Genomic DNA, 18648 nt, shown 5'->3' on the forward strand with positions numbered 1-18648 from the left:
CCCAAGTGTCAGTCGTTCAGTTGTGTCTGACTCTTTGCCACCCCAGGACTGTAGCTCACCAGGCTCCTCCATCCATGGGATTCTCCAGGCAACAATACTGGAATGGGTTGCCATTCCGTTCTCCAGGGGATCTTCCTGACCCAGGGATGCAACCCAGTTTTCCTGCTTTGCAGGCAGATTCTTTACCATCTGAGCCACCAGGGAAGCCCAAAGGGCTCAGGCAAAGTCATCCAAAGGGGAGAAGCAAGAAGGAACCAATGTCAAGAATCATGCCCAGGATGGCTTTCTGGGCTGACCTGGGAATTCCAGCTCCAGGCATCTCGGAATCCAGCTATCCTTGCCCCTGCAGAAGAGAAGGCATAGAACAAAGGCCACACCACTCCCTCTTGGGGAAAGAGTGTCTGAGGCAGAAAAGCCTTTGAATAAACCAATGACAGATATTTTCTGCAAACACATAATGGCTTCTGGCTTCATGGATTCCAGCTTTTTGGAGCCAGAGGCTTAAAAACTGGCAGCCCACAAGCCACATCTGCCCATGGCTATGTTTTGTTTGGCAGGAAAGGTTTTACATTTTTAAAAAATTAGTTCCATCATTTATAAGATTGGATGGTTTCACATAAGAAACTAAACGTCTAGCTTCTCTGGAAAAACAGGCAGCGGTTGGACTGAAGATGGGAGAAGATGCCCTAAGAAGCAAGGTCCCTCAGGGTTCTGGGGTAAGTGAAGACCTAAGTGGGTAGAACCCGAGGCAGGGAAAGCTCAGACAGCCACAGATCCCAAGGCATTTGCTGCCAAGGTCAGCTAAACAACCAGCCATTACAGGCAGGACAGGCCACCCCCTAATGCCCCAATCCCCACCACTCCCTACAGCCTCACACCAAAAACCTCCTTCATGCACATTATTACCGGAAGATCCCCTGGAGGAGAAAATGGCATCCCACTCCAGTATTCTTGCCTGGAAAATCCCGTAGACAGAGGAGCCTGGTGGGCCATATGTCCATAGGGTTGCAAAGAGTCAGACACAACCGAAGCCACTTAGCATGAATGCATGCATGCAGGCATTTAGCCATGAGCCTGTTAGAAAGGCACAAGCCTTGTAAACACACTCAATCCACAAGCCTCCTTGCCCAGAATCTCCTCCACCTCCCCTGACACCCAACCTTCAGTGGCAGAAAATCCGGCTGACACTGGAATTAAAGACTACCTCCTGCAAAGAGCACATATTTACCCAGGAGAACAGTCAGAAACTTTCTGTGTGGGATGCCTGCCAACTACAAGATGTTTTGTAAAGATAGATTGAATAATTGACAATCCATCTGACGTGCCTTGTGCTTTTATCACCATGCATCTGCTTTACGATGTCCGTACAAAACACCAACATGTCAAGCCCTGGAAGGAGCATTCACATAAATTATGCATGAAAAAAAATCATACTCGATGACAGACTCTCAGTGACTTAAATCGTTATTTTTACTTTAAATATTTGAAAATATTTTAAAAATTTTAAGTCCATTTGAAAATAGATTAACACACTCTTTTAAAAACTGTTAATATTTGATCAACACAAGGTAGGCTATTCTAAATCTTAAATCCTCCCCCAAATCCAATATGGTTCGGATTTCTGTTGGCAATTTCAAAATTTATTGGAAAGGCAACTGTAACTTTATAAAGAATGAAAAAAAGTTAGCAAGAACATGGTTACAGAGTGAAAGAAATACCTGCTTTTTATCTTGTGTTTTCTTAAAATCTTCACATGCTAGCCAAAATAAAACATTTTCTTCACTGAATTCCTTTTTTAAAAATTCCTATGGATGAAGAGAAGAAAAAAATATCAAACAGTATTCTACTTAAAAAACAAAGAAACAAATAATGCATTTCCCTTCAAGAAGTGATAAGTCAAAATTTGACAAATGAGCATGTTCATTCACTCTGTAAAACCTCCACCCCCAAAAGAGTGTTATGCTTAATATTAAAGCTAGAATTTCATATGCATTCGAACTTAATGGTTTTAACATTGTGAAGAAGTGTAAAAATGAAGCAGGAATCTACTCAACAATTCTCAACTAACAATAAATTACCAAAAAGTAAATTAAAGTGGAAGATACATTAGTTCCTTCCAGACAGTGTTTAAACAAAGTACATTCCTCTAAAATCAGGCTCATTTTTTTTTTAAACAAAAGAAAAGAAAACATATTAAGCATGTCTAAAAATGCCACAATGAAAAACTATTTTAAGTTGGAGGTGCACTTTCTTTCGGCAGATGTTGGGGGTCAGTGGCACAGCCAGCTATCCTAATGTGCACGGAAAAGTTTTCTCCCCAAGATCTACATGGTGCTTACAAACGCCCTGTGTCCAGGAATGGCTGCCACTGCTCCCTGGAGTCTGCAAAGGGAACCAACAGCATGATGGCTTTTGATGGCCTGACCCAGGACTAAAGACAGAAGTCAGTGGGACTCAGGCAGATACAGGCGTTCTTGAAATTTACAGGTTCTTCTGACACCTGGGGTTTGTGGAGGCCATTTCTAGGTAGTCCTGACATTTCCCCATCTGCCTGTCTTCCTTTGAGTTCGGCTTCACTTTACCAGCTGTTGTCCAGCTCTTTCACTCTATGAGCAGTGTATCCTGAGAAGCCCCAACACATGAGAGAACAAACCTTCCCATCAGGGAGCCCCTGACCGCCCCCTCCTAGGTGTCATGGAGCTAGAAATTCTTTGCAGATTCTGCCAATGGGCACAGTACCTCTTCCCCATCCCCCACCCCTCCCAGTTATATAAAAACCAGACACAGTTGGTGCAAGCCCCTCAGTGCTGGCCCATGACCACCCGGGAAAGTGTTCCCATGTTGGTCCTGATAGGTGAGAAGTTCTTTCTCTCAGGTTGGGATGGACAGTATCAAAAGCTGGCTTGTGTTTCCCCCATAGGCTTCTAAACTTCTTTGTGTGGTGTGTCAATTCCGGTCAACAAGGAAAAAGGCACACCCTAAATCTTTTCACGCCTTCTGGGTCTTCAAGCAGATTCTCCAGGGAAGATGCCCATTTGGCTGTGCTTTTGGGGGTCTGGTGGCTGCTGCTGGAGCTCCCATCACTGTCGTGGATGTCTGCAAAGCAAAGTTCAGAGACTGTATGTGGTCCAAAGATACTGTCATCTTATAAGAAGCATTATTTTCATCATCATCACCACCACTATGACCAAGACACAGTATCAGGTTACACACCAGAATCTACTCTCTGGGCTAACACAGGGAATTCATTCATTCATTTATTCCTGACAACAACCTTATGAAGTGGATGCTACCATTCCATTTTACAGATGCAGAAAACAGGCTCAGAGTCAAGAAGGGTTTTGTCACTTTCCAACACTCCCCCTACATCCTTCAGCCACCCACATATCCACTAGCCAACCCACAGGCAGCCTTCAGGTCTCCCTCAAGCCCTCCTTCCAGGGACCTTGACTCAAAGGCAACTCCTCCCCATTACTTCCTGTGCACAGTCTTATAATTACCCTGCTCTCACTAGTCTGAAACCTCCTCTGTGTCTTGATCTTGTGTCTCAGGAGGTAGCTCATTGCCTGGCACATAAAGTAAGTACCAGAGTTGGGACTAGAGTGGGGGAAGGGAGGCAATGGACACAGGTGCAAATTTTAAGGGGATGCCAAAAAACTCAGGCATCAGATAAAAGAGATTTTCATGCAATATATTGAAAAAACAAAATTAATGCAAAAAAATTCCATAATGAGCAAAATACTAAAGACAGAGTCGTTATGACTGACTTTTCCTGTGCCTCTCAGACTCCAGTATGGCTCGGCGTCACACTGGCACAATGGATAAAGACTAAATGAGTTAATGACTGCACGTTCCCACTCATGCATTCTCTTATTGTTGCCTCCAAAAAAAGCCTCTTGATTAAAGGAAAGGGGACTGGCACCTCCAACTAACACACTCCGGCTACTTGCCTGAAGGTGGAAGCGATAGTATAAAGACATCTCATCTCACTTGGCCCCTCCCTGGAGTCAAGGGAAAAACCATGGAATGTCCCTTCAGATGGGCCCAGGTTCCAAAGCCATTTTGGCCAATTTGAACTACGTGCCTGGGTGAGCCACTCACTTGTGTCCAACTCTTTGCAACCCCGAGGACTGGAGCTGGCCAGGCTCCTCTGTCCATGGGATTGACTCAGCAAGAAAACTGGAGTAGGTTGCCATTGTAGATTGCCTGTGATCACTCATGTACTACTGGGGGTCAACACAGGTTCATTTCTGTGAACAGCAGAGATTGCGTTCTCCCAGCATCTTGCCACTAGGCTAAATAAACCAGAAGCAATACACTTTGGTGACGGAGTAAGAGAATTGTTGGGACAAAGCCACTCCTTTGGGAGGCAAACTGACTCAAACATCACAAATGGACCTGATGCTTCTCTAAAGTGAGTCTCCAGTTCGTGGATATTAAATTAGTTCTGTGCTCTCTTTGCAAATGCTAAAATGGCAAGCTTCTGAACACTGTGTTTCTTCCCAACTTAGTATAAATCAAATTAAAAGATCATTATCATAAGGAATTTCTGCAGCAGGGTTCATTCTGCCAAGCATTTCACAAATTTACTCTCTGTTCTCTGCCCGAAGAATACAGTTTGACGGTTTTCTCCACTTCCCCAGCAGGTCTTCTCTTAAGTAAATAAATTAGAGACACAATTTACTGTTCCAGGAATAAACTTAGGCAGCCAGAACTTTCTCTTGCCATGGCAGAACAACTCCTTTGTCTATAAGTTTTCAACCTTGGCCTGTGGTGATTCCAAAACTCTCTGACATTCTTTTTTTTTTTTTACTATTCTTTCAATAATACATGAAACCACATTTGGGCTTTCACAGTTTCACGGTCTTGCAAGTAAATATAGTTGGTGGGTTCCCATTTAGCTAACAGAGTGCTCTGGTTAACTAGATCTTCTGGTTAACTGAGAGGTAAGATAGCTGTCTTATGAGACACTGTGAGCCAGTCGCTTCCTCCCTCTCCCGTTTCATTTCATACTCTACTCACTTTGCACATTAGGTTTCTGGGCCAGCTTTCTGTGCCACTTGACAAAAAGTTTTACAGCTCAAAACCCACTCATCTGATCTAGTCTCCTAATTTAATAGACAGAGACATAAAGGTCCAGAGGGTAAGGTGACCCAGCTAAGGAACTGCTGGATGGAACCAGTATTGGGTTAAATGTACAGGCAATTGTCCCTACCAAGACCACCTCCTCGGATCCCCAGGGATCCTCAGAATACAGGAGTTTGCAAATGGGTGACCCTTCCTTTCAGTTCCCTCCTGGGCTACTGGTTCCCTTCCATCGACATTGTGAAATATATCTATGGCCGACACTGTTACAGAAGGCATAGAATTTTTAGGGCTAGCTCAGAAAGCACACCGTATGGGGATACGGTATATCCCCATAACCACGGTTACTGCCTTCTGGCTTTGGTGCCCTGGATAAAGAGAAATTCCTTCTTGCTTTTTTGCTCACCTTCTGCCCTAACAGTCCTCACTGTAAGAATCTGCTACTCACACTCTACCGTCATGTGTTTTCACTTCTCCAGAAATATCGGTTCACATTTTGCAAAGACGTCCCGATTGTCTTTCAATTTTGATTAAGGCCTCTGCCTCTGCCTCAAAAAAAAAAAAAAAAAAATCCTTCTTGATTGTATCAATATACATAGATAGCTCTAGTTAGAGCAACACTTGCAAACTCCATTCACTTAATGGAGTCTCTCTTTTCCAAGTCATTATCCCCAGCTTCCAATGAGCCTGGCAGAGGTCCACTCCATTTGGCACTGCCCTAGAGACTGCCTCATCACCTGAGGCATTTCCATTCCTTGGGAGCCTCTGAGCAAGGAGACTTCCACTATTTTCCCATGCATACAAGTAAGGACTTCCTAAGACAACTTGGTTCGCTTTAAATGTTACAATCAGTCCAGTGATGTCCAGGAGAAAGAAAGAACCTTTCTTCATAGCAATCAGATATACTTCTGAGCTTAAGAATAAAGCAAAACCCAGCGGTAAAGAATCCACCTGGAATGCAGGAGATGTGGCCGGAGCAGAGGGTTCAATCCCCCTTGGGAAGATCCCCTAGAGGAGGACATGACAACCCACTCCAGTATTCTTGCCTGGAGGATCCCATGGACAGAGGAGCCTGGTGGACTGCGGTCCATAGGGCTGCCCAGAGCCAGACACAACTGAGCAACTATAACAAGGGTACCCAGCTTCCCAATTCCTTCCCAGTCCCTAGCACTTGGAAACACAAAGGTCCAACACTCTTCTTTCCTTTTTCATTGACAAAAGTTTCCATTTTAGATGGATTACACAAGAAGGTAGGTTTGGAAAGGACAGGTAGAGGGACTTCCCTGGGGGGCCAGTGCTTCCACTGCAGGAAGCAGGGGTTCGATCACTGGTCTGAGAACTAAGATGCCACAGGGCACAGTAAAAAAAAAAAAAAAAAAAAGCATAGGAGGAAAAAAGTTAAACCTATCTATCTAGCAGCTTTAAGACCACTCAAGTTAGTAAAGAACTGTTGGTGATAACATTTGTTTGTTTCAATTTTGTTCAGCTCTGCACACTTGCTGTCATTTAGATCAGCTGCAAAGCATTTTTGCAATGAAATAAGTAGGTTTTTTACCTCCTGGGCTCTTCAAAGTATTTTAGCTTTTCAGATTTTTGCAGGCACAATACTTCCCTTTCAAGAAATTCATCTTCAGATGAGTTTATCATGGGCTAGTAGTAACCATTACACTTAAAAATTATTCATGGCATGCTGGGCTCTAGCTATTCTGAGCTTTTTCCATAGGTTAAATCATCTTGTTCTCACAATGACCCTCTGATGTGGTTAAGATTATTCCCACTTCACAGATGAGGAAACTGAGGCACACTAACTTGCAAGGGTCACCCAGCTTTGAAAATGGGGACTCATGGTCCAAGCCCAGGTAGCCTTGGCTCCAAAGCACAATACACCATTTGCCACTGGCTCGACTGCCATCTTTATTTTTGATATCTGCTGATCTTCCCCCTCACAGAGGCCAGAACATGCCAGCCTTGAAGAGAATGGTAAAAATTATGTGAGAGAAGACAGTGAAAATAAGAGTCTAACTCCTCACAGACAAAATCCCACACACAACTGGGCCAGAATCATCCAGCACATAAATACAACGGGCATATGCTTTCATTTACGTTGGCGCTGTTCTGTGCAGTCTCTGACTTCAGTAAAAGCTGATATTGAAAAGCCAGGGCAGCATCCAGGTGCAGGGGCCTGAGGCTGGGTGCCTGCAGCATATTCTGTGATGCATTGTTGACAGATGCTATGATGTCATATCTACCAGAGACCTTCTCCAGACATTAATTCCTTGGAAATCCACATTCAAAAGGCATCTCTAACATTCATCACAACTGAACGCTTACAGTACAAATTCTTGCTATTAGTCTACAGGAAGATCTGAGTAATGATCCTGAGACAGTTTCCCCAAGCCACAGATTTTAGTAAAGTCTCAATATCCACCTTGCTCAACAGCAGAGTCAACTTACATCCTCAAAGGGTTTGTCAAAGGCAGCCCCCCAAATGCATGGCTTATTTTTAAAAAATAAACATTCAAGCCCAGAAAAAGGCAAAAACATTAGCTCTAAATTCTGAAGTGGTTGGTAATACACACACAAATGCACACACACACACACACACCAGACTCCTTTAAAATACACAGGGAAAGTACACACCCCACAGAACTTATTCAAATCCTTATATCACCTACATCACGCCAAACACTACATTTTTTAAAAAGTCATCCCAGCTTAGAAGTGGAGAATCCGTTTTTAAAATTGGTGATCCATGGAAGGCTCCAGAGAAACTGGGTCATGGAAACCCTCTATCTAAATATTCCTTAAGTGTTTATCGGCCCCAGTATCTAGCTTCTGAGAATAACGACCCTTCAGGCATGCAATTCCCTTGGTGGGGAGGTTTGCGTGAAATGCCATTAGCAGAAAATAAAAATAAAAACGTTTTGAAATAATCATACTAATAGAAAGCATCAAAGACCAGAGCAGGCCCACAGGCTGGAGAGGTCAGCTCAGAAAAGGCCTCATTGGCATTTTCCCACGACTTCTGAAGCCTCAAAAAAAAGTCAAGTGCTCGGCGACCCCCAAAAAGGCCCCCTGTGTACCTATGACTGCACCACACACCCCCGACCCTACTTTGCCTGTCAGCACCCAGCGATGGCCAAGTGGAGGACATATCAGCTCCAGGATGGGAACCCTCCTTACGTGCCATGCCCTGGGGTCCGCCTGGGGATGTCCACGCAGCCCCACACTCCGCAGTCTTCTCAGAGACGCGTTGTACAAGACGGGCAGGGGCTACGGGGCTCCTGAGCACCCTTGGGTCCGGAGGAAAAACAAGCCTCAACATCCTCTTTTGAGTGGACTAAACAACAGATGGCCACTGGTTTCCAGTTTCTACCAGAGGGAAGGAAATAAGAATGCCAGACTGTTCTTTGCAGCCTCTTAGAGTCCTCACTTTCTAGGCAAAAGCCCAGAAAAAATAAAAACTCCCCAAGAGCCCAGTTCTGGAGGTGAAAGTAAAGACCCTGACAGCGTTTTTCTCAATTTCCAGAAGCCCCTGTGCTTCCTCTGGAACCAGTTATTGTTCAGTCGCTAAGTCGTGTCCAACTCTTTGCGACCCCCTGGTCTGCAGCACGCCAGACTTCTCTGTCCTTCACTGTCTCCCGGAGTTGGCTCAAACTCACATCCATTGAGTTGGTGATGCCATCCAACCATCTCATTCTCTGTCGCCCCCTTCTCCTCCTGCCCTCAATCTTTCCCAGCATCAGGGGACAAGACATTTACGCAGAAATGCGCCCTCACTCTCCCCTGGTGTCTGGTGGTGGTTTAGTCCCTAAGTCACGTCCAACTCTTGTGACCACATACTGTAGCCCTCCAGGCTCCTCTGTCCCTAGGATTCTCCAGGCAAGAATACTGGAGTGGGCTGCCATTTCCTTCTCCAGAGGATCTTCCTGACTCACGGATTGAACTCTGGTCTCCTGCATTCCAGGCAGATTCTTTACCAACGGAGCCACCAGGGAAGGCCCACCCCCAACCCCAGCCCCTACATTTGGGCAAATAAGCAACTTTTTCCCTCCAGTGTCAGTAGGGTATACTGTGTATTTCTTGAGAGTAAGAGTTGTGTCTCCCTCAGGGTTCACAGTGCTTGGCATTCATGTATAGATTTATAGTGATAACCGTTTTCTGATAGATTGTTGGGGTGGAGGGCAAGGCAGAAAGGAGGATGATGGTTATATAAAGATCTGGCATGTGCTGAACACCGACTACCTCCCATCTCAACCCGACCACAACGCTTGGAGCCTGGGTCCATCACTGGCCCATTACAGATGAGGAAACCAAGGCAAGCAAAGGAGCAAGCCAGGAGCTAGATGCTAGGACTCAGCCCTAGGCTGTCTGGCTGCAGAGGCTTCAAAGGGAAAGGCAGAGTAAGATGCAAGAAATAAAAGGCAGGCCCTTTTTCTCAGAGAACTTAAAATTGACAGAGAAGATGAGGCCAGGCATTCCCTGATGGCCACTGCCTGCCTTGCCACACATTGCATGAAATTTTCTTCACTGGTCCATAAAGGAATGAGAATGAGCACGAGGAAATATTTACCAAGTGAGCTGTGTTGACCAAGTAAGGGCAGTCTGGGGTTGTCTTTTTAAAGTAAATAAATGCATTTATTTACATGGTACAAAAGACAAGAACTCCAGTGGGACAGGTCTTTCTATCTTCCCTGTCCCTCAACAACCCAGAGCCTTTCGCTAGAAGCAACAGCCTCTAGAAGATTCTTGTTATCAGGACAGTTCTTTACATGAGATTATATCTTTCCTACTATTGGGGGTGTTGAAACATCCTTCATTTGTGGGATGATAAAACCAGTCCATCCTAACAGAGATCACTCCTGGATATTCATCAGAAGGACTGATGCTGAAGCTGAAACTCCAATATTTTGGCCACCTGATACAAAGAGCTGACTCATTTGAAAAGACCCTGATGCTGGGAAAGATTGCAGGCAGGAGGAGAAGGGGACGACAGAGGATGAGATGGCTGGATGGCATCACCGACTCGACGGACATGAGTTCGGGTAGACTCCAGGAGTTGGTGATGGACAGGGAGGCCTAGCGTGCTGCAGTTCATGGGGTTGCAGAGAGTCAGACATGACTGAGCGACCGAACTGAACTGAAAGACAGTTGACGATGGTGTTGTTGGCTTTTAATGTTCCTGATTGGAGAGGGAGAGACAGAAAGAAGGAAGAAAGGAAGGAAGGATGTGAAGCAAGGCAACAGGGAGGCAGGGAAGGAAAAAGAAAAACCAGCGTGTCGCACTCACTCTCAGTATTATATACAGGTGAGCTGAGAGGACAGAATGGATGCTGCGTGAGGCCACACGAGCAGCTCTGGGCTCGGGTCAGAGCTCTGAGTCCTTCTCACATAGGCGGCTCCAGGCTGTCCCTGTCCCTTGACAGTCTCTGCACGGTCCAAGCAGAGACAAGATGGACAGGCTGTGTTTCTGGTGCCGAGAGGGAGGGAGGCAGGAGGTCTGGAAGAGTGGGTCTCCTGGAGTTCTGGGAGGACACAGGTCAGAGGAGGGGGGATGTCCAGCCACCCAGGAGCAGAGCTGGGGATTGGGGGACCAGGAGAGAAGGCAGGCCAGATGAAGGGGTCCCTGAGTGCACCCCAGATCAGGAGCAGCAGAACCGAACCACAGGCACTGGGCCCTTGAGAGCAGGGTGCTTGCTCGGGAGGGAAAATGGTCCCCGGAAGCCTGCAAGGCACTGTTTTGCCCCAGGGGACCCCTCCTGACAGCTCTTATCGGGGAGCCACTGCTGTCGCCTACGTGGGCCCCTCAGCCCCCCACTGCCACCCCCGGGTTTGCTGCCCTGGAGGGCTATCTGGGGGAAGCAGATGAAACGGGTGGAAGTAAATTTAGTACAGTTTAAACAGCAAGTTCCCAGAGCCCAGCAGCAGGAGCCCAAGGGGATTACTCAACCCCAGGGAGGGAAGTGACTCAGTTCACCCAGGAAGCCCGAGGACGTGGCCCAGCCCAGCACCTGCCTAGTTTCCACAATTTCTAAAGCGAGGGAGAAAAACACATCGGTTCCAATACAAAGTCTGTGAAGAAAAGTAAAGCGCCCCAAGTGCCTGGCACCCACCAGCCTGCAAGCTGCCCGTGCCCCTGTTCAGAGTTGGCACTGAGGACTCAGCCGGCATGGAACACGTGTATAAACGATGCGCCTCTCCCAGCCCGTCCTCTCTGTCTCCTTCTCTCAGAGCCCACAGGCCAGCCCAGTGATGTTCTGCAGGGAAAATTTCCCCAAGCAGCCAAGCCAATCCTGCTGTAGAGTTGTTATAACAAAGACATTAAATTGTTATGTCAACTGTCATCTTTAAATAAAAACTTAAGCCCAGCAATAAATCTGCAACTGGTCCCAGAGGTTTAATGGGATAATGTATAACAGGCTTGGGGCTGGGTGGGGAAATTCCCCCAGTGGTTCAGTCCTGGTCTGGTCACACGGGGCGGTGGAAGGGTACAGCTTTGGCTTTTTTTCTTTTTTAAGTGAAGAGCATCCCAGGTACCATCAATGTCACAAGTCATCGTGGGGGGCAGGGTGGGTGCAGGGAATCGTCCAGGGTTCCTCACACTTCAGTAGCCTAAGAATCAATTGAGCGCTTGTCAAAAATGCAGCCAACACTCCCTCCCACCTTGGGTGCCCAAGACAGAATCAGACAGGGGAGGGGTCTGGGTCACGGCCTGGAAAGCTGCATTTTATCAGACCACCCCCACCCTCTTGTGGTTCACGAACACACTTTGAGAAACCTCAGAAAGGAGAACATTCACACTTTGAATCACACTTCGAAACTTGGAATTAAGGGTTGGGAGTGCCAAACCTCAGTTTAAAGATATGGTCTCCAGTGAGATTTTGTGGAAAAACAGAAAAGGTTTGGAGTAAAAGGAGCTGGGAGGCAGGACTGCAGCCAGGTCTGAGTCAGGGTCCAGCAGGGATGGATTGAGTTTTTGTGGGGCCAGATGCTTATACAATTTGGACAGCCACTTTAGGAAAATAATTCAGAATCACCAAAAGAGAGAGAAAAAAAAGTTCAGTCCAGGGTCCCCTGGATCACTTGGCTGGCTTCCCAGTGCCTTTGCCTCAGGGCCCACATTCCCCCTTTCTCACTGCTGGGTGGTGATGACCAAACTTGCAGAGGCTCGTTTGTCCTTTCCTATCCAGAGATGGACGTTAAACCTAAAAATCATAAAGAAATCAGGCTCCTGGAAGCCAGACACTTAACACCAATCCACGATTTTTAGCTATTGATCTTTCTATCAGTGATCCAACCACATTTCATCAGCCTTAAAATGTGCTACTCTGAAAGAGGTACACTTCACTGGTATTCCTAAAACTGCCCCTAGTCTTTCTGGGGTACAATCTGCACATATGCAACAGCACCCTAAAACTATGTGTGATCCATAATTCATTTGTTCTATTTGGAAGACCTCACCCCAAAAGCGACCTGTGCAGGGATGTTCAAAGCAGCTCTATTTCTGATAGGAAAAAGGTGGAAAAGATAACAGCTAACCATTATACTCAGTTATGCCAGGCACTGTACTGGAGACTTCATATATATATATATATATATGTGTGTGTGTGTGTGTGTGTGTGTAATATTATATTATATATATGCTTTTGTATGTTTGGTTCCACAATTCTATGAAACCCACTGTACAGAGGGGAAAATGGACACATAAGTATGCTGGTAAACCAGCTTTCCTAGAATAAAAAAATTAAAAAAAAAACACATGATTTTTAACATTTGCTGATTTCCATGGTGGAAATGGCCACTAATAGCCAATTTCGAGCTACCTATGGTTTAGCAACCAGGTCCCAAATTTCCCATTTAGCAATGGGCTCTGAGGTCAAGTAACTTGCTCAAGGCAGCTGAATGCTAGGGTCAGGGTAGGAACCAGGGGTGTAAGTAACTTCCGAGTCCAGGCTCTGACCACCACTCCTTCGGCCTGTGAACATCCAACACTAGGGAATGGCTAACTCGAACAGTTCAGACAGTAAAGAATCTGCTTGCAATGCAGGAGACCTGGGTTTGATCCCTGGGTCGGGAAGATCCCTTGGAGAAAAAAATGACTACCCAGTCCAGCATTCTTGCCTGGAGAATTCTATGCACAGAGAAGCCTGGTGGGCTACAGTGCATGGAGTCGCAAAGAGTCGGACACAACTGAGTGACTATCACTTTCAAAGCAAACACCCAACAGGGAAATCCTTTGACTCACAAGCAACACAGAAAGGTTTACATGACCCCTAATACTAACACTAATATAAGCAATTTACAGTAACTCTGTGGAGTCCTACTTTGAGTTGTTCTCAATATTAGAGGGAATAATTTGCAAAATATGATGGACGGGAAAGCAGTTTCAATTCAGCGTTTAAGGAGCGGTATTTTATTGCCATTCTGCAGATCCTTGTCTGAACAGAGATAGTGCCCCCGGTTGGAGAAGGAAATGGCAACCCACTCCAATATTCTTGCCTGGAGAATCCCGTGGACAGAGGAGCCTGGTGGGCTGCTGTCCATGGGATCGCACAGAGTCAGACACAGCTGAAGCAACTTAGCATGCATGTACGCATTGGAGAAGGAAATGGCAACCCACTCCAGTGTTCTTGCCTGGGGAATCCCAGGGACGGGGGTGCCTAGTGGGCTGCCGTCTCTGGGGTCTCACAGAGTTGGACACGACTGAAGCGACTTAGCAGCAGCAGCAGTGTGCCTAGTAGTGGAGGTGGGACTTGGACTCAGTCGATCTGCTTTCAACTCATCCTCTTAACCACAGTCTCCCTCATAAAATAAGACACGAGGTGAAAAAAAGATAGGGGCCAACATGTACAGACTCTCTTGGTACCAGCAGAAGCGACTCTTGGAGTGGGAGGTGGCAGAAAAGCCTCTGAACTCCAGAGTCAGGCTGAGCTGGGTTTGAAAGATTCTCCACCACCTAAGTGTGACTTGGAGCAAGTTACCTAACAGCTCCCTGGTGACGAGGGCTGAGGACAATGCCTATCTCAGTGGGTTGCCCTAAGGGTGAAGAGAGAATTCACAGAACACGTACTGGGTCCCACTTGGAGCGCTAAAAGGGGCTGAGCTGCAAGGAACAAAAAGGGTGAGATGGTTGGAATCAAGGGATGGTTTCATCTTCACCACGAGCTCTTCGTCCTATCGCATCGCTCCGACTGTGGTTGGTCCAGAGTGACAGGCTGGTCCAGAGTGACGGCCAAACTGAATCCTTTGTAACGTCTGTTGTTTCCTGGCGCGAACTGCAGATGCGCCCTTCACCTGGTATTCACCGTCCTTCTCCGCCCTACATTTCGGCTCCTCGGCGCAGAACCGAAGACGCCCAGCAACCCAGGCCAGGCCGCCCAGTCGGATCCCCCGGGTACTGGGGTGCCTTCCGCGGGCTCCGCGCTGCGCACCAACGCCCGCAGCGGAGGCGGAGACCTCCAGAACTCGGTTCTGCTTTCGGAATCTAGAGCCCATACTACCTCCAAAGTCTGGAGGTGTTTTGGATCTCCTTTTTCTCCCAGACCATTACTAAAAAGAAAACGGCTGTTGTTCCTCCTTTCAGACAAACTTCCTCCCCAGCGCGCGTCTCGGGACTCGGCGCTCCCGCCGCGGCTGGGACCGCGGGGACGCTGGACAGACCAGGGAGAAGTGGGGCGTCCTGCCCGGGGCATCGCTGAGCCGCGCCCGACCCCGGGCAGGAGGGAAGGATGCCCGGGGGGTGGGGCAGGCAGCACCGGCCCTGTCGGCTCATCCTGGCCCCTGGGGGCTCCCCAATCCCCAGCCCGCGGAGCCCTGGAAACCGCTTTACCTGACGGCGGCCGCTTTCTGCTCAGTCGACTCACAGCGCGGTTAAACATCGCCGCGAGCACCCCGGGGAGGAAGGAGGAGCAGCCGGGCTGCGCGGCGGCTGAGCCGGAGGAAGGCGAGGAGGAGGAGGCCAGAGGAGGAGGAGGAGCTGGCTCAGCACCGCCCCGGAGCGCGCGGCCCCCACCCTGCCGCCCTCCGCCGGGCCAAGCGCCGCGTGGCGCGATCAGTGCGCCCTACCGGCCCGCCCCCGTGGGGGCCCCGTGGTCCCGCCCCGGGGTGCCTGGGCGGGCAGGGCGCACCCGGGTGACTCCCAAACGCCGGGAGTCCAAGAGCCCGGCCAAGAGCCCAAGAAGGCGCGCACTCGCTCGGAAGTGGCCCGCGCTGCCCGAGACTTAGGAGCCTTGCCCTGGCGGTTCGCGCGTCCCGGGGATCCCTCGCCGCCTGGCGGGGTTCTCCAGGGATGCCGCCCGAGCCCCGCCCAGCCCTGCCCGGCTCCCAGCTCCAGCGCCCGTCCCGGCCTCCAGCCGTTTTCCTGCAGCCCCGAGAAACGGGCGCAGATCCTCCGGCGCCCTGCGCTTGGTGATTCCGCGCGCTTTTGCTGGGCGGCAGGTGAGGGTCACCTCCTGGTTCCGAGACCGGAAAGCCGAGATCTCGTGGTTCTGCAAAGCCCAGGTGCAACCCACGGCCTTCGCCCTCTTGCCCTCGGGTTCCAGGATCCCTGCGCTCCCCGGCCTACCCGACACCGTGGGAGTTGGGCCCTCCCACGGCCGCGAAAGCCAGCGGGAGCGTCGCCTGGCCCCGGGCCGCGATGTCCGCGGGCGGAGCGAGCCGAGCCCGCGCCGGTGGGCGCCCTCTCCCGGGCCGCGCTGCGCGGGCACCGAAATTTGGGCGCCTCCTGCCCTTGGTCTTGAGGCTCCAAGGGCCGACCTCGGGAAAATTCCGTAGGACCCCCTCCGGTTTCAGCGCTGAGCGATGCCTCTGCCCGGCATGCCGGCTGGCGGGAGACCCTAACTTGGGGCGCCACTCACGTGGTGCACCTGTCGGCAGGGCCTTAGCGATCAACCCTGGAAATCACTCGGGCCACACTGAGCCCTACTTCTGATTCCTCCTTTCCCGCCGCCGGTCACCTGCTCTGCGTGGCCAGCTCCACTCAAATCTATTGTCTCATTTCTTCTGCAAAACATCCCGAGAAGGGGTGTCATTAGCCTCACTTTCTTGAGGATCTGGTTTACGAGGAATTGTCTTTCTGGCAGTCCTATTTTCCTCCTGTGTATCTGGCTTTGTCTCTAAATTGGTCTTTATTTTTAGCAGTACTAATTGCTATTTTTCTCAACTGCTGCCCAGTCGTCGGTCCCCCCTCCAACCATCCTTTCTCAAGATTTTCACTAGTTGGCACTTTCTTTTATATCTTCTGTTCTGAGCTTCCCATTCCGCTTATTTTTCCTCCCTCCCTCCACCCACCGGTTCGGTCCCAATCCCACCCTGTCTCTGGCCTTCTATGGCTGCTTCTCATTTCTGTCCCTCCCATCCCTTCCCCTCTCAAAGTATTTTGCTCAGAGTATTTCTAAGCACCCTGCCCCTCTACTGCTGGAGAGAAGCTTTTCTAGCTCCTGAAGGGTAGAGGGGTTTTCAGCTGCAGTTCTAGGAGACCTCCATGACCAGGAATAGAGCGAGAACCATCTGAGAAGCTTGGGTTTTTTGAAGCCTCTTCTGCTGTCAGCCTGCTCTGGGCCTCCTCTTTCCTCTTGGTTGTAACAGGATTGAACCGTGTGGTGCTTAAATATCCTGCTTAAATAGGCAGCAGGTTCAGCCATTGTCAGAGCAGGACTTTTATAGTCTGCAAGTCCAGCACCTTAATGATGCTGCATTATCATAGCAAGAACCAGGAAATTGTGCAGAACCTCCCCAAAAGTTCCTCGGGAGAGACTATAAGTCATCCTAACACGGGAAATAGAGAGGCTATCAATGGGTGAAATTTAGGCACAGCTCAATGTTACGCCAGTTTCCAAGTCCACCCTCGCTGTATCCTGGGGAAAAAAAAACCTGGCGTGGCCTAGGACATCCATATTAAGCTGTTCGGAGCTAAAGACTGTGGCCAGGCCTTTTTGAAATGAAGGGAAAATAGAACAGCTTCAACTCACTTTTACTGTCCTGTTAGCACATCAGATAGTGAGTACAGAAATAAAGACCCATGGGTCAACGATCACAAGTTTAAAATTTGTTTCGGGGCATGAAAAGACTGTCCTCATGAAATTGCTATAAATACTTGTCTCAAGTGTCTGAAGATCCAGCAGCCAGTTTTCAATGTGTGCTGTGCAGAAGACCAAGTATAGAAGTATATAGACTCCTGGTTCCTAAGGCTTGCCAAAATAAAATACTCACACATACCCCTCCCACAGGATCCAAGTGCTGCCTGTGGTTTGCAGTACCTAAAGATACTCTCCATCCAAATAGCATCACTCACTTTCTGTAGCTCATCTCAAGCCTTTACAAACACTGGTAACCAATCTAGGTGGAGAAGGCACTGGTGACCCACTCCAGTACTCTTGCCTGGAAAATCCCATGGACAGAGTCTGGTCGGTTGCAGTCTATGGGGTTGCACAGTTGGACACAGCTGAAGAGACTTAGCAGCAGCAGTAGCAGCAACCAAATCTAGGAAAGAAGAGGACAATCAGCTTGGCCCCTTCCTTTTGTTGAACCACTTTCACTCTGACCAGGCAAGGAGCAGGGGACTAGGATGTCTCCTGGTAAAGCAGAATTTCAGGATTATTATCGACTCTAGAATTTGAAATTTTTTATTCTCAAAACCTTAAAAAAAAAAAAAACTGGTAAGCTGTGAATATCTTTTAGTCTTTAATAATAAAATTGAGTCCACGTGGTGCAGTGGTAAAGACTCTGCCTGCCAACACAGGAGACACAGGAAATGTGGGTTCATCCTTGGGTTTGGAAGATCCCCTGGAGGAAGAAATGACAACTCACGCCAGTATTCTTGCCTGGAAAATTCCACGAGTACAGGAGCCTGGTTGGGCTATGGGGTCACAGAGGGTCGGACATGACTGAGGGACTGAGCATACACAATAAATTGGAATATGGCTTAGAGTCATAAAGATTATTCTCAGCCATTTGAAGCAGGTGCGGTATAGTAAAATAAGTAAATACTGAAGTGTCAAGCTTGGAATCAAGAGCCCTGGGTATCGATCTTGACCATACATCAGACCAACTGTGTGTCTTTTGGGTTTTTTTGGCCTCACTTCGAAGTTTGTAGGATCTTAGTTCCCTTAGCAGGGATCAAACCTGTGTCCTTGGCAGTAGGTGTGCAGAATCCTAAGGACTGGACTGCCAGGGAATTCCCCAATTGTGTGTCTTTCAACACAGACTCCTAGGATTGGACAAGAAAAGGATGCCACCTACATTCTAAGGGTGTGGTGTTCACAATAAACAGGAGTAAACAAGAAAGCATCTGGCACAGTGCCCAGAGCATGTAGGCACACAAAAATATACTGGAATCTGGATCACTCCCCCTACAATGCTGTTTTAATAAGTAATAAACTTTGGCTTATATTCAGTGAGAGGTGACTTTTAAGAAGAAATCATAGGAAGTTGGCAGGGTTTTTAACAGCATGATGCAATCCACACACAGTGAAGGCAGGAAAGTAAATTGTTACAACCTCTCTGGAAGGTAAGAGAGGCAGATGTGTTAAGGTGGTTTTTGGCAATATGCCCAAGAACCTTGAG

The 18648-nt window shown here is 48.3% G+C and overlaps 1 protein-coding gene across 1 annotated transcript in view; it reads right to left on the bottom strand.

Moving 5' to 3' along the window:
• RGS10 (regulator of G protein signaling 10) overlaps nucleotides 1-15005 on the bottom strand; it is a 39074-nt gene extending 24069 nt beyond the window's left edge. Inside the window, exons 1-3 of the mRNA XM_068961728.1 lie at nucleotides 14915-15005; nucleotides 2978-3096; nucleotides 1719-1805 (exon numbers count right to left, since the gene is read on the bottom strand). Of these exons, the coding sequence (XP_068817829.1) occupies nucleotides 1719-1805; nucleotides 2978-3096; nucleotides 14915-14963 (255 nt within the window). The 5' untranslated portion in view covers nucleotides 14964-15005. The remainder of the gene's footprint in view (nucleotides 1-1718; nucleotides 1806-2977; nucleotides 3097-14914) is intronic.
• Nucleotides 15006-18648: the final 3643 nt, after the last annotated feature.

Source organism: Capricornis sumatraensis, chromosome 23 (assembly GCF_032405125.1).
Source record: "Capricornis sumatraensis isolate serow.1 chromosome 23, serow.2, whole genome shotgun sequence".
Classification (NCBI taxonomy): domain Eukaryota; kingdom Metazoa; phylum Chordata; class Mammalia; order Artiodactyla; family Bovidae; genus Capricornis; species Capricornis sumatraensis.